This window comes from Gopherus evgoodei, chromosome 16 (assembly GCF_007399415.2).
Source record: "Gopherus evgoodei ecotype Sinaloan lineage chromosome 16, rGopEvg1_v1.p, whole genome shotgun sequence".
NCBI lineage: Eukaryota > Metazoa > Chordata > Testudines > Testudinidae > Gopherus > Gopherus evgoodei.
In genome coordinates, this window is record NC_044337.1 from 24453606 (window position 1) to 24466506 (window position 12901).

At 46.6% G+C, this 12901-nt stretch overlaps 2 protein-coding genes across 3 annotated transcripts in view; both read left to right on the forward strand.

The window, feature by feature from the left end:
* Positions 1 to 10008, forward strand: part of SCAI (suppressor of cancer cell invasion) — a 111735-nt gene extending 101727 nt beyond the window's left edge. For both annotated transcript variants that reach the window (XM_030535267.1, XM_030535268.1), the window contains one exon: positions 1573 to 10008. In XM_030535267.1, coding sequence (XP_030391127.1) covers positions 1573 to 1722 — 150 coding nt within the window. In that variant the 3' untranslated portion in view covers positions 1723 to 10008. The remainder of the gene's footprint in view (positions 1 to 1572) is intronic.
* A 2484-nt stretch (positions 10009 to 12492) lies between these two features.
* The window catches only part of GOLGA1 (golgin A1), a 31356-nt gene continuing 30947 nt past the window's right edge, over positions 12493 to 12901 (forward strand). Inside the window, 1 exon segment of the mRNA XM_030535366.1 lies at positions 12493 to 12628. The gene's annotated coding sequence lies outside the window, so the exon portion shown is untranslated.

Sequence of the window (12901 nt, forward strand, 5' to 3'; positions counted from 1 at the left end):
CGCAAAAGAGTCACCAGACAAATTCTATTTTCATTCAGAATTGCCTTGGCTGGGGGTTAAAGGGCTCTTCTATTTAACTTCTGTGGCTCTTCTGCTCGTGTGCTTCACTAACATTGCTCATAAGGACTCCTCACATGCTTAAATGAGTATTCATTAATGTATGTGTGAAGCACATAGCGGGTAATGTTAGCTATTCTTACAGGTGAAAAGGCCTTTGTATACAAATGCTCATAACTAGTTTTAACAATATAGTGCATCTGTCTTCTGATTCCATGTAGAGCATGAAACAGTTTTTCTGAATTTGGACAATCCCTCCGTTTCTGAAGTACGCATTCTAGTATTGAGCCTACCCACAGTACATATTCACTTATATAGCACTGTAATTGTACACAGCTGTGTATACTAAGAGTGCTATGTCAAAAAATATAGTAAGAGGACCTCTTGGCACACAGCCTGGCAAGTTTTATAAACAGGAGTGGTGGGTGGGCTTTCAAATTGGAATGCATCACAGAATTCATGACTTCCAAAGTGGGGTGGGTGGGTGTTTTTGAGGCAGGTGAGGGCACCACACTTCAGGAAAGACGTAGACAAACTGGAGAGGGTCCAGAGGAGAGCAGCAAAAATGATAACAGGCTTGGAAAACCTGACACATGAGGACAGGTTTTTTTTAAATAAATAAATAAATCTGGGCATGTATAATCTTGAGAAAAAACTGAGGGAGGAAGCTGATACGTCTTCAGATATGTTAAGGGCTGTTATAAAGAGGATGGTGAACGGTAGTTCTCCATGTGCACTGAAGGAGGACAAGAAGTAATGGGAGATTTAGGTTAGATATTAGGAAAAACTTCCTAACTATAAGGGTAGCTAAGCTCTGGAATAGGCTTCTAGGGGAGACTGTGGAATCCCCATTGTTGGAGGCTTTTAAGAAAAGGCTGGACAAACACCTATCAGGGATGATCTAGGTTTGAGTTCCGTCTCACTGCAGGAAGCTGGATTTGATGACCTCTTGCAGACCCTTTCAGCCCTACACTTCTGTGATTTTGTGACCTTAAAGACTGCAGATAGTTACAGTGGGCAGAAAGATTGTTCCTCTGTTGCCAGGAATGAAGTCTGCCTCTAGGATTACGCTATTATACATGTCCGCTGTGAAGTATACTGTGCATGTTGGTACACAGATCTAACTTAGCTGCTTGCTGCTTGAGCATTGCAGGAAAATATTAGCAGTGTATTCAACACGTGTAAAATCTCCTTTTTTTTTTTTTTTTTTTTTTTTTTCCCTGTTCCATTTTTATCATGTGTTCACTTACACACCTGGCCTTCTTGGGTCAATGAGGCTTTGCTACTGCCACAGTCACCTGTAGGCACGAAGCTGCCATAATTGGAAAACTAGGCCACTGCCAGTGCGTCCAGGGAGATGGCTGTGAAGATCAGCTTCATCATTTCTGCCAAGATCTGGCCACTTTTGTGGCCTGTCAAACATATCAGCGTCTGTGTTTTTTAATTAATTGGCTTTTTATACTTTTTGTTCTGTACTATTATAAAAATAATTGTACTCTTTTTCTCTTCATCTAGCAGGAAACTCGAAATTACCCTGAAACTTATCCCCAGCTGCCAAGAGATGAAACGGTGGAGAACCCTCATCTCCAAAAACACATTCTGGAGCTGGCTTCCATCCTGGATGTTAGAAATGTGTTCCTGGAAAACACCATTGATGACTATTAAAAGAAATATTTTTACTGCAATAGGGTTTCCCTAGCCACAGACTTTGAATGGTGCAGTTTTCTAATGTGAAAATCCGCAAAAGGAGTTATTTGATTTTATTTTAAAATTTAGGATTTTTTTTTAAATAGCTGTTAGCCCAGTGCCCCATTCTGTATGGGGTCAATTTTATAAACAAATCTTTTCACATCTTTTAAATGTTAAACTAAGGAATCCCTGGAGTTTTGTTTTTTGTTTTTGTGGTTGAAAGCAACCACATCTAGATCCTAAGCATAAAAGTATTATTGGCCAATTTTAGCCCGCTTTATGGAAATCCTTTATTTTTATACAGTTTTAAAAAATTGGAAGCAAAAACCCAATAGAAAATCAATATTTGCTCTCCAAAGAGTTTGGATTTGAAATGGTAAAGCTGGAAACACATAATGCAAACTGGCAAGAGCAATAAAAGAACCAGCCCTTCACAACAAATCTATATTTTTTTCAATCTTAGGTGAGTAAATAGACAAACTTGTGCTAGAACAAATGGCAGATGGAGCAGTGGGTTTGGAGTGGTGCTGCAGAGGGATCTCCTAACATCTAGTGTTCCATGTAAAGAAGTAATTTCAATCTTCTGAGCAGCACTGCTGGCCAAGAACACAAGTCCCCTCCTGCCTGCTTGGGTGTAGATAGCAGCTGGTGGCATATATTACAAAATTAATAACGCTAGCCCCATTTCCTCAGAACAGCACAGTCTGCCCTACCTCCACGTCTTGGTTCAGAGCCACCACCCGTCTGCCTGAGGATGCTGGTCCATAACTCCTCCTGAGTCAGTCAGTAAAGCTTCTTAATCACCGCAGGGGGTGAGGGTGTCTCCCTTCTTACCTTGCCGAGTGAATGAAGTGAGTGGCGTCCACAGTATTCTCAGCCCTTGGTGAGTCTGTCAGAAAGCAAACCAGCCTCCCATAGTAGTACTGAGTTCTAGCCCTTACCAACAGAGAAACACCTAGCAGGACGCCTCTTGGTGCTGCTGCTGTTGCCTGCTTTAACAATGGGATAATCTTTCATGGGATCCTTGTGACCCTAGAACTGCTTTTTTCTTATGTTATAATGGTTAATAAGTGTTGCCACAGAACACTGCAGCCTTTCATGCATGTGGTGAGGGCCCATCGCTCCACCCCACTCCCTACCTGTCTGCTCTGACAGCATTTTTCAAATGAGCCACAGGCAGGCTGAGCAGCGGGAAGGTGTGCGAGGCACATAGTCACCAACAAATCCCAAAACACAACGAATGGGGATTGGTTCATAGGTATCACAGCTTCTGCTGTGTCCCTTTAATTGCACAGTAATTCCACCCAGACCTAGACAACATCCAGCAGGGCTCTGTAAAGTCTGCATCAAGGATCTGTATGAATTTCAAGGCTAAGGTAGAGAAGGCGCTTGCTGGAGAAGTAGGAGGGTAAAGCTACCAAGGCAAGGCCCTCTGAGCTTCAGAACAAGCTCCAGGAGCTCTTGCACTCCTTGACAGAAAGGAGGCATGGAGGAGGGGAGGGTGGAAGTACTGGAACAGTAGAAGGATTTTGGCTTCTACAAAGCAAATGTTCTAAATACCCAAGCTAATAGCCTATAGACACTCAGCTTTGAGACTGGCTCCATTTCAGTTACTGGCAGTCAAAAAGCCAGCTTGTCCCAAAGCCAAGACTGAAGCAAATTTTTGTAGGCTCCAGTGTTTTGGTTTTTAAAGATATGTAAAATGAATAATGGGCTTTTAACTGAAAATACTCATTCTACCAAGAAGGTGTTCACTTGAAATCCAGTGAAAGGCAAGTCTGTGGAGATATAGATTGTAATTTTTGTATGTGAAATTGCACAACAGATTGTCAAATGGCCCGAAATGACAGATCTAGAAATAGTGGTAGCAAAGCAAACTGTGGTCATCTTGTTTGTGTGAATATAAGGTGTATGGTGCTGGAAAGGCTGCCTTTGGCTTTTTGTTAGGCATGGCTGTATTGCTGTCTGAAGTGAAGGCCAGTGGGGTGCTCCCTGTACTGTAGTGCTGAAACCTCCAACAGAGCAAGGACATCATGCTGGACTCTGTGTCCATGTATGGTGCCAACGTGGAATGTTTCAAGCTGTTACATGAAAGCGGTTTTGTTCTGTGTTCATTGTTCCAATGCTGGAAAATGGGGAGGAGTTTGAGTAGCCCTTTAATTTTGAGGTCTAGTCCAATGTTTCAATTTTTAAAATGAGTTTGGTAGCTTACTTCCCTTGGTGCCTACTTCAGTGGGCCTCTTCAGAATCCCACAGTGATGTGACCCTCCTTTGAAGACAGACTGGAATAACCAGGGACTGAGGGTGCCCCAGGTCAGGACTGATGCCCATCAGCACTGCTGTACGAGTCCAGTGCAGAACAGCCTGGGTGTTAGAGTAGGGGGCATGAGTGGCGCTTCCAAAGCACTTTTTAGCACTGTGCTGGGCTGTCACCAATCTGTCACTCCCATAGGCACTAAGACTCAATGGAACATTATGAGAAAAATGTATTCTTTGAGCAGCTGGTGATGCAACTCTCTTCTGTGGAACTGTGGGTTCTTTGGTCAACCTTCCTTAGCTGAGACTGAGTTGATTTTAAAATAAATATGTATATAGTTGGTGTTTGTGTATTTATGTACAGTACACACCCACCTACCTGTTGGGTGTGCTTGTAAATATGCATAGATATTTGTATATAGGAAGGTCTTGAGATAAGATATGTATATAAAATTATATATACACCCGTACACCAATTGGACTGCATTCCATGAGGGTGCTTTAGAAGCATTATTCAAGATGCTGTAGCTGTTAAGTTTGTGGTTGCATTACCATTGTAATCCTCTATTTTCAGGGGCGTATGTTTGGTTAATGAAATAATTTGGGGCTAAAACTAGGTGCAGCAGGCCTCATCCAGTGAGCAAGGGGGTTTCTTTTACAACTGTAAATATTCCAATTCACACTGAAATGATAGTAATTTTGTGACATGAACCAACAGAATCCACAAAATGTGAAGCTTGAGGCTGATTTGCCTTTCCCCTGGGCACGAGGTCCCAATCACACAATGGAGTGTTTGCATTGTTTAGTTGTTTTTCTTTTGTCATGCAGACACGTTGGGGAAGCCATGTAGGACTATAGAAATCTCTGTAGTCGCAACACAAAGGGAGAGTGCACAGCATCTGTATTACCTTCCCCCTCCTGCACTTCAACATTAAATAAGCTAGAAGCTCTGTCCCAGGTCATTGCACTGTGATTGTATTGAAATCCCATGTTTAGCTTTGACTGTTGTGGTTCCATTTCACTTCCCTGCAGCTGGGAATAACGTGTGTACATGAGCTTGGAAGAAAGGATTCCATTAGCATGCCCTATTTGTGTCCTGGTGAGCCCTTGTGGAATGTGGTTTGTGAGCTGATGGGGAAGCCCCCTAATGCTTGTCTTCTGCATAGCTTGGATGAAGAATAGTGTCTGTGCTTATGGTGCTTCTGTGTAACCTCTATGTCTACAGAACCAAGTGATGTATTTGGTCCTGCCTCCCCATTAGCTGGAGTTTGCAGTAGTCAGACATGGACATGCAGAGAAGGCTGGTAGGAGAGGCTTGTTTAGAATATGAAAAGAATGAGAACATTAAGTCAAAAACATGTCATCAGCTCTACCTGGATCTAAAAAGTCAGAGATGCACTTTTTAAAGGAGTCTCTCATTCTCTTCTTGGCTATTCTATCATATCAGGTTGGTCTTGTTCAGAATACTTGCTATTAATCAAACTTGATAACAAGGATTTTCAGAGAGTGAACTTCATTTATCTTGTTCTAACAGTTTGTCCCATTCAAACTTACTTGAACTCATCTATTGTAAATGGTGGATTCTCTGTTACTTGGACTTCAGTAACTCAGCCAGGGACTAAGGGGTGTATTACAGGAGTGGGTGGGTGAGGTTCTGTGGTGTGCAATGTGCAGATCAAACTACATGATCATGATGGTCCCTTCTGACCTTAAAGTCTGAGTAAACCTCAACATGTGTATACCTACTGTATGCATGGGCGTGTGGATACCTCTCTGTACATACAGCATGGTTGTACATAACAGAAAAATGTTCTCCTGTTCATTTCATGTTCAGAAATCCTCACTGCTAGGAACTGAATAGCAGTGAAAGAAAGATTGATCTGAAAGGATCACAGTTAGAGGCAGGGGAGAAGTAATGGACCCGCTCTTGTCAGACCTTTTAAACAAACAAACAAACAAACATGAGTGTTTTACTTGCTTACAACAATGGAGAGAACTTGCCTTCCAAGTTCAGGAAAGGTCCTATGAAGACAGCAAGCTTAGCCTATAATGTTTAGAGGAAAATATGCAAACTTGACTAAGTGCCTGCTTTGCAGATTTCTTCTGCCACAGCTCCTACGTTCTGCCTATGATAATGTAGGGGGTATGTTGTAATTTACCTTCATTGGTGGCATCCCTCTTGCCTGGTACTCCTCTGCTATCTGGGCTTTAAAACATCTATTGTTGCCTTTTCCCCTTGGTGTCTCAGATTAACAGCAACAAACAGGGCTGTGGAGCTTCTTATGAATTCAGTAATTTCTAACCCCTCTCCAAGTATAAAAAGGTGCCACCACTTTGCTGTTTGTGCATTAGACTCTGACAAAAATGAAGGTGCATTAACACCTGTGAAGAATGGAGTTGGACTCTGGAATGAATTCTGGAGAAGTCTCACAGTTTTTGTCCTGATGGATTTCAAATAATAATCTTCAGCAAATAGCGCAGAAGTAATGGCTACTAGGAAACCCTTTCAGGGAGAGAAAATGAGGACATTTCTCTCCTAAGATTCAAAGGGAGCATATAGGAATGGGAATTCAGGCTTCAGCAGGGGCACTTGTTAATCTTTGGAGATCTTAAAATTTTAGCAGTTGTGTAAAAACTGACCCTTTGAGGATGGGAGGAGATGCTAATGTGTGTGTGTGAATCTATGGCTGCTCTTTGTACTGTGAGGGAACATACCTAGAAGCCCAAGTTCCATACAATGTTGCAGATATTGGAGAAGGTTTCATGCTAATTGATCAGGCTTGATTCCTTTATCCTTTCATTAGCATCAGAACCATATCCAGACTTGTACAGAAACCTTTGAACCAAACTCCTTCCTGGAAGTTAAAAACTTGTTTGTGACTTCTCTGAATAGCCCTTCTGTCTTAACACTTTTCTTAAGCAGGCTGTGTCTGCACTAGACTTTCTCATCATTACAGCTCAGTAGTGGTATACTAGAAGCCTTAATATAGAGCTGGCAGGACTAGGCAATGGAGCAGTTAATACATGACAATTGATCCATACTAGGGCTCTCACCAATGCTACAACTGGTAGAGCTGCACCAATAAGAATCATGGTAATCTTATGGGAAAAGTCTAGTACAGACCATGCATCAAATGTCGTGTAACTGGACTGTGGTACCGTCTGGGTCTGTGTTTGAGGAGGCTGGATTGGAGGATTGCCATAATGGGGGCCATGCAAGTAAGTCTATTGCCATTGCTCTTCAGACCCTTCATCATAAAAAGACCCTGCCTTGTTAGTTTGTAACTTCCCTCTCGCCCCCTGCTCCACCCTGGAGGAAGAGGGTTGAGGATTTCTGAACTGAGTGGTCTTTCAGAAGACTGAAGGAATGAATTTCCATTCCTTCTCAGTTTTTCTGCCAACCAGCTGTTGTCCTGTAGTTGCATTGCTCTTAGATCCCAGCTTCACCTCCTGCTTTTGAGACTTGAGTCACAGACTTCAAATACCGTTTACTTGTTCAGTTCAGATACTGGAGCAGTTTTCAGATCTTATTCAGAGGTCATTCCTCTGCACGTATTCCTGCAGGGCTAACAAAGCCTGCCATACAAGTTGAAGCTGCAGAAACTCTTGTTTTGAATTTTCTATTCAGACTGTATTCCCTAATACTTGCTTACAAGAAGGAACCCCCTGGACTCTGTTACTACCACTTCTCAATAGCAGTGCTGAGCTGATTTGCTGGAGCATGGCATTGCCTAGCAGTACTTTTTTAAAAGCACAAGGTGCCACTACCTTCTCCTGCCCCTCCCCTAGGATCTGTTAGTACAAGGAAAATGGGGATGGGAATCCAGAAAGATGAACTCCACCTCAGGCAGCCCATCCACACAGGAAATGGGAGCTTTCCGCCTTTGGGAATCAGAATATTTATTGCTAAAAGTAATTTTATATTGAATTGGTTCAAAATTATTTTACAGCCAGGTGCCTATTTTGGTAAAAAAAAACAAAAACAAAAAAAAATCCAAACCTATTTTACTTAAATATATAAAGAGAGAAATTTTTTGGAGCAAATGGACTTTTCGTGCAAGGTATCTATAACTCACCAAAGCAATGTAATTCCAGAAAAATATTCTATTGTCTTTGGAAGGAAAGGAATATATTCTGACATATATATATTAGATATTATGACATATATATGACCATTGGACACTTCTAAGATTAAAGTGAGAATTGAAGTTACTTCATTTAAAAAAATTCAGTTTCCACCTTGATTCTTATTAGTAATTAGAATAACACCAAGGCCTGCTTATTGCTTCCATTGTAAGTTCTAAGCCTCTTTCAGTGCCATTTTGCAGATTTCTTGCATGCTTTCGCTTCTGCCAGCTGGCCCTTGATGAACCAGTGGCTCTCCAGATTTTTCTCTTGGTTTAGCTATACATAAACCTTAGTCTCTCATAGTTGTGGTGACTAGACAAGTTTAAGAGAATAGAGTCATAAGGAGATGTTAATCCAGGGGGAAGGCATATTTAAATTTCTGTAAATGGAACTGCATGCAAACAAAATACCTATACCACCCAACTTAAATGGGACGATCTGCTCTAGTTTACATGATACAAGCCAAGCTTTTAATCAGATAGCAGCAGCAGCATTTTATGTCAGGAAGGGATATGAATATGTAGATCGTGATATATTCAGACTCAATAATGCCATCTTAGCCAGAATCCCTACTGTAATTCAAGTGAGTAAACATTTATATTACAATCCTAAAGAACGCGGAAGTCAACCATGTGTGGAACAAGCATGTCTGCACTTAGTATCTGACATTTTTTTTCCCATGGAGACAAATGATTTATGTAATTTTTTTATAGCTTTGTATTGTTATTAAAAAGTAACATGCTTGTTTTTTAACATTATTGTTTGGAGGTCATAACTTGCCGCCTTAGTGGTATGAAAGGAATTTTAATAAACTGTGGCCAGTGCTTGTATGTAACTAAAATGTTGTTGAACTGTGATGCCATTTGTAGGGAATATACTGTTGTATTTCTAATAGGCGCTCTCTTCTGAAGAGATGGAAGCACAAGAGTTTTATATGTACCTATCCTGTTCCAGGTGCTGCTAGTCTATAGTGCATGTGATGATGCTGTTGGGTAACAAACCTCTGTAATGGTTCACAAAGCCTGTTTCCCTTTGTTACATAATCATGTGTCTTGTTGCCAATTTATCTGTCTGTTATGACTTGAGGTTTAAAAAAAAAATTAAGAGAAAATAGTCCTGGTCTGACTGACTGGTGTAGTGAGAGACCTTTCTGGTGCTGAGCGAATCTGAGGTCATTTTGGTTTTACAATGATAGGACATTTTTCTGCAAAGTGCAACAGAGATAATGTTACACACAAACATCGGCTCCCATGGTTGATGTTGAAACCTGATGGCTGTCTTGTGCAATACTTATAAGCTGTTGTCTGTGTTTAATGCATCTGAATTGCTTATACCATAATATCTCAACCATGGAAGCTTTCTCATTTGTTTCATCCCATCTGATAAATCTCTTCTCAGCTTTAGTCTGTTGATATTGATACTTCAGGCTGTAGTTTGTGCAAAACTGTGAGAGAGATTGTGGGTTTCAGTGACAGATACCCCAACAGGATGGTAATGGTGGGTTTAGGAATGCCTAAAGGCCAGTGGTGACTTGCTCCTCAAAAGCAGTGTGTGTATGTGCTATCCTTTTGCTTGCTTGCTGCTGCTGGGAAGATTTATTCCACTAAACAGACTTTCCAACTTAACACTGTGATTCTGCACAGAGCTAATACAGCACCAAGGGAATGAAATACTGTAACAATGTTTGTTGCATTGAATGACAGCAAAAAACCACACTTTTCATATTGTCAGTGTTGATGACATTTTCACATTGGTAAATGTTCTCTCAGAATGTGACTACATTCATCAGTTGTGAACTATTGTACATGATTTTTGTATCTGAAATCCACTCAAATTATGTGTATTACCAATATAAAATAAACATATTTGCTTAAAACATTTCTGGTTTTCCTTGTGTACATCTGTACCAGCTCTTGGTGAGCTTATGCTCATTGAGGTAGTGGTGTCAGATAAAACACTTTTATGGTCATTTTAAAGGTTCCATGGCATTTCTGGCAAGAGAAGAGAAACTAATCTTCGTGTCCAGCCCAAAGTCCTCTAAGGGCAGAGTACAAAAACCAATTTTCTGATAGCTTTTTGTTGTATCTGTTCTGCACATTGTCTTACATTGTTGTGGCTTTGTGTGTTGGTGCTAGTAAATCACGTACCTCCTGTACTCAATGGCAACTGGTTTTCAGGGCTGTTGTCTGACTGCAAGTGTAGCTGGTATGGATGCCTAGAGTTGAGGTTGCCTTATGCTTTCCGTAATAAGACCCCATTTTCTATTTCTTGTAACTTTGCCAGACTTTATGCATTCAAGCTCAAATTTTCAATGCTGAGTGTCTGCTGCAGGAGGTAATAAATAAAATTCAGCAAAAACCCAATTAAGCTGTCTGACAAGTAAAAATGTTTTATCAATATTTAAAAAAAAAAAAAAGTCTTGAGAAACTTCTGCACCTTTATTCCTGGGAGCAGGAACTTGAAATTTAGAAGCTGCTCCTGGGGTTATAGAAGCCAAGCTTGGCTGAGTTAAGTTCTAAAAAACATCTAAGATGCATGTGTTCCTAGCAATTTTTAGTTTGGCTGCTAAATTCTTCATTGATTCCATTTGCACTGAGCCTGCTCCAGTCCAGGCTTCAAGGTACTTTCCTTGCTATCGTTCCTCTTGGCCCCCGGGGTCTCAGTGCTCCCAAGCACAAGACCTTAACAGGGAGCAACTCTCCTGTCCCACAGTAGCTCCCTGGGTGGCACCGAGGCAGCATGGAGAATGCAAAAGGCGGCTGACAATGCAGGGGAGGGGGGGAGAAGGGACACACGCTAGGTGACAAGCAGAAGAGGGCAGGCTCCAGGAGGACTAGCAGAAGGGTCTCTACTCATTGTATCTCACTCCCTGCCCGAAGCTGGGTTGCTGCCTGTCACCATTCCTCCGCAGTCTAGCAACTAGCCGTGACACTCCCTAGTAAGTTCCGTGCCCTGCTCCTCCAGCTGGCCCCAGGCTCCGTGCCCGTACGCGGACTGCGGGTACTAGTGACCGCGGGGCAGCGCTATGGAGCGGGAGCGCCCAGGCTGCGGACGGCGCCCGGGGGTCCGGACGGCAGCGCAGGGTGCACCGGCCTTTCCCCGGGGTTAGGCTGCGAAACGGAACGACCTGAGTTCAGCCGGCAGCAGGGGCAGGCGGCCTCCTCCAGCCTCGCACGTAACAAACGTCAGAAGTAGCCGTGTAGTCCCGGCCGGCCTGACCCCCCCCGGCCAGCCCCAGCCCCAGCCCCCAACCGGCCCCGGCCAGCTACCCCCCCCCGGCCAGCCCCAGCCCCCTACCGCTCCCGGCCAGCCCCAGCCCCCAACCGCCCCCGGCCAGCCCCAGCCCCCTACCGCCCTCGGCTCCCGGCCAGCTACCCCTCCCCGGCCAGCCCCCAACCGCTCCCGGCCAGCTACCCCCCCCCGGCCAGCCCCAGCCCCCAACCGCCCCCGGCCAGCCCCAGCCCCCTACCGCCCTCGGCTCCCGGCCAGCTACCCCTCCCCGGCCAGCCCCCAACCGCTCCCGGCCAGCTACCCCCCCCCCCCGGCCAGCCCCAGCCCCCTACCGCCCCCGGCCAGCTACCTCCCCCCCCCGGCCAGCCCCAGCCCCCTACCGCCCCCGGCCAGCTACCTCCCCCCCCGGCCAGCCCCAGCCCCCTACCGCCCCCGGCCAGCTACCTCCCCCCCCCGGCCAGCCCCAGCCCCAGCCCCCTACCGCCCCCGGCCAGCTACCCCCCCCCCCCCGGCCAGCCCCAGCCCCCTACCGCCCCCGGCCAGCTACCCCCCCCCCCGGCCAGCCCCAGCCCCCTACCGCCCCCGGCCAGCCCCCCCCCCGGCCAGCCCCAGCCCCCTACCGCCCCCGGCCAGCCCCAGCCCCCTACCGCCCCCGGCTCCCGGCCAGCTAACCCCCCCCCGGCCAGCCCCAGCCCCCTACCGCCCCCGGCTCCCGGCCAGCTACCCCCCCCCGGCCAGCCCCAGCCCCCTACCGCCCCCGGCCAGCCCCCGCCTCAGCCCCCAACCGCTCCCGGCCAGCTATCCCCCCGGCCAGCCCCAGCCCCCTACCGCCCCCGGCCAGCCCCAGCCCCAGCCCCCGCCCCCTAGCGCCCTCGGCTCCCGGCCAGCTCCCCACACACCACCGCCCCCCAGCTCCAGCTCCAGCTCCAGCTCCAGCTCCGCCGGGCCGCAGCCAGGGAGCCCGCTCCCTGCTGGTCGGCCCCGCCCTGGCTGCGTGGCGCGGCTGACGCACTCCCGGCGGCCCGCGGGCTTAACGGCTGCTCAGCTGGGAACGAGGCTGCGGGGAGCGCTCTACCCCTGACGGCGAGAAGCTGTGCGCATGCGCCTGGAGCCAGACGCCCTCTTCTTTCGTCACTTCCGGCTGCCGAATTGTGTTTCCGGGTTGGGCAGCTGGTTCCCGGTGTCGGGAGCGTCACCTTCTGCTCCGGAAGCAGCTGCCGCCGGTGGGAGGCGATGGGGGAAGGGCAGAGGGGCCGGGGGCCGCGCGGTGAGTGAGATGCTGAGACAGCCCGTGGGGGAGGGGCCGGGCGCGGATATGCCCCGGGTGCGGGGGCGCCGCCCTGCGGCTCCGGCCTGCTCTGAGGGGCGGCCGGCGGGGAGGCTCCCGGGCTGGTCCCGCTCGCGGTGCCGCTGGTGGAGCTGGGAGGGGAACGCGGCGAGGTCTCGGCCGCCGTGTCCATGGGCTGCGGTGCTGAGGAAGCGATAATCCGGGGGTGGGGGAGGGGACCGGGCGTGCCCGGAAAACGGCTCCGAGTTTCAG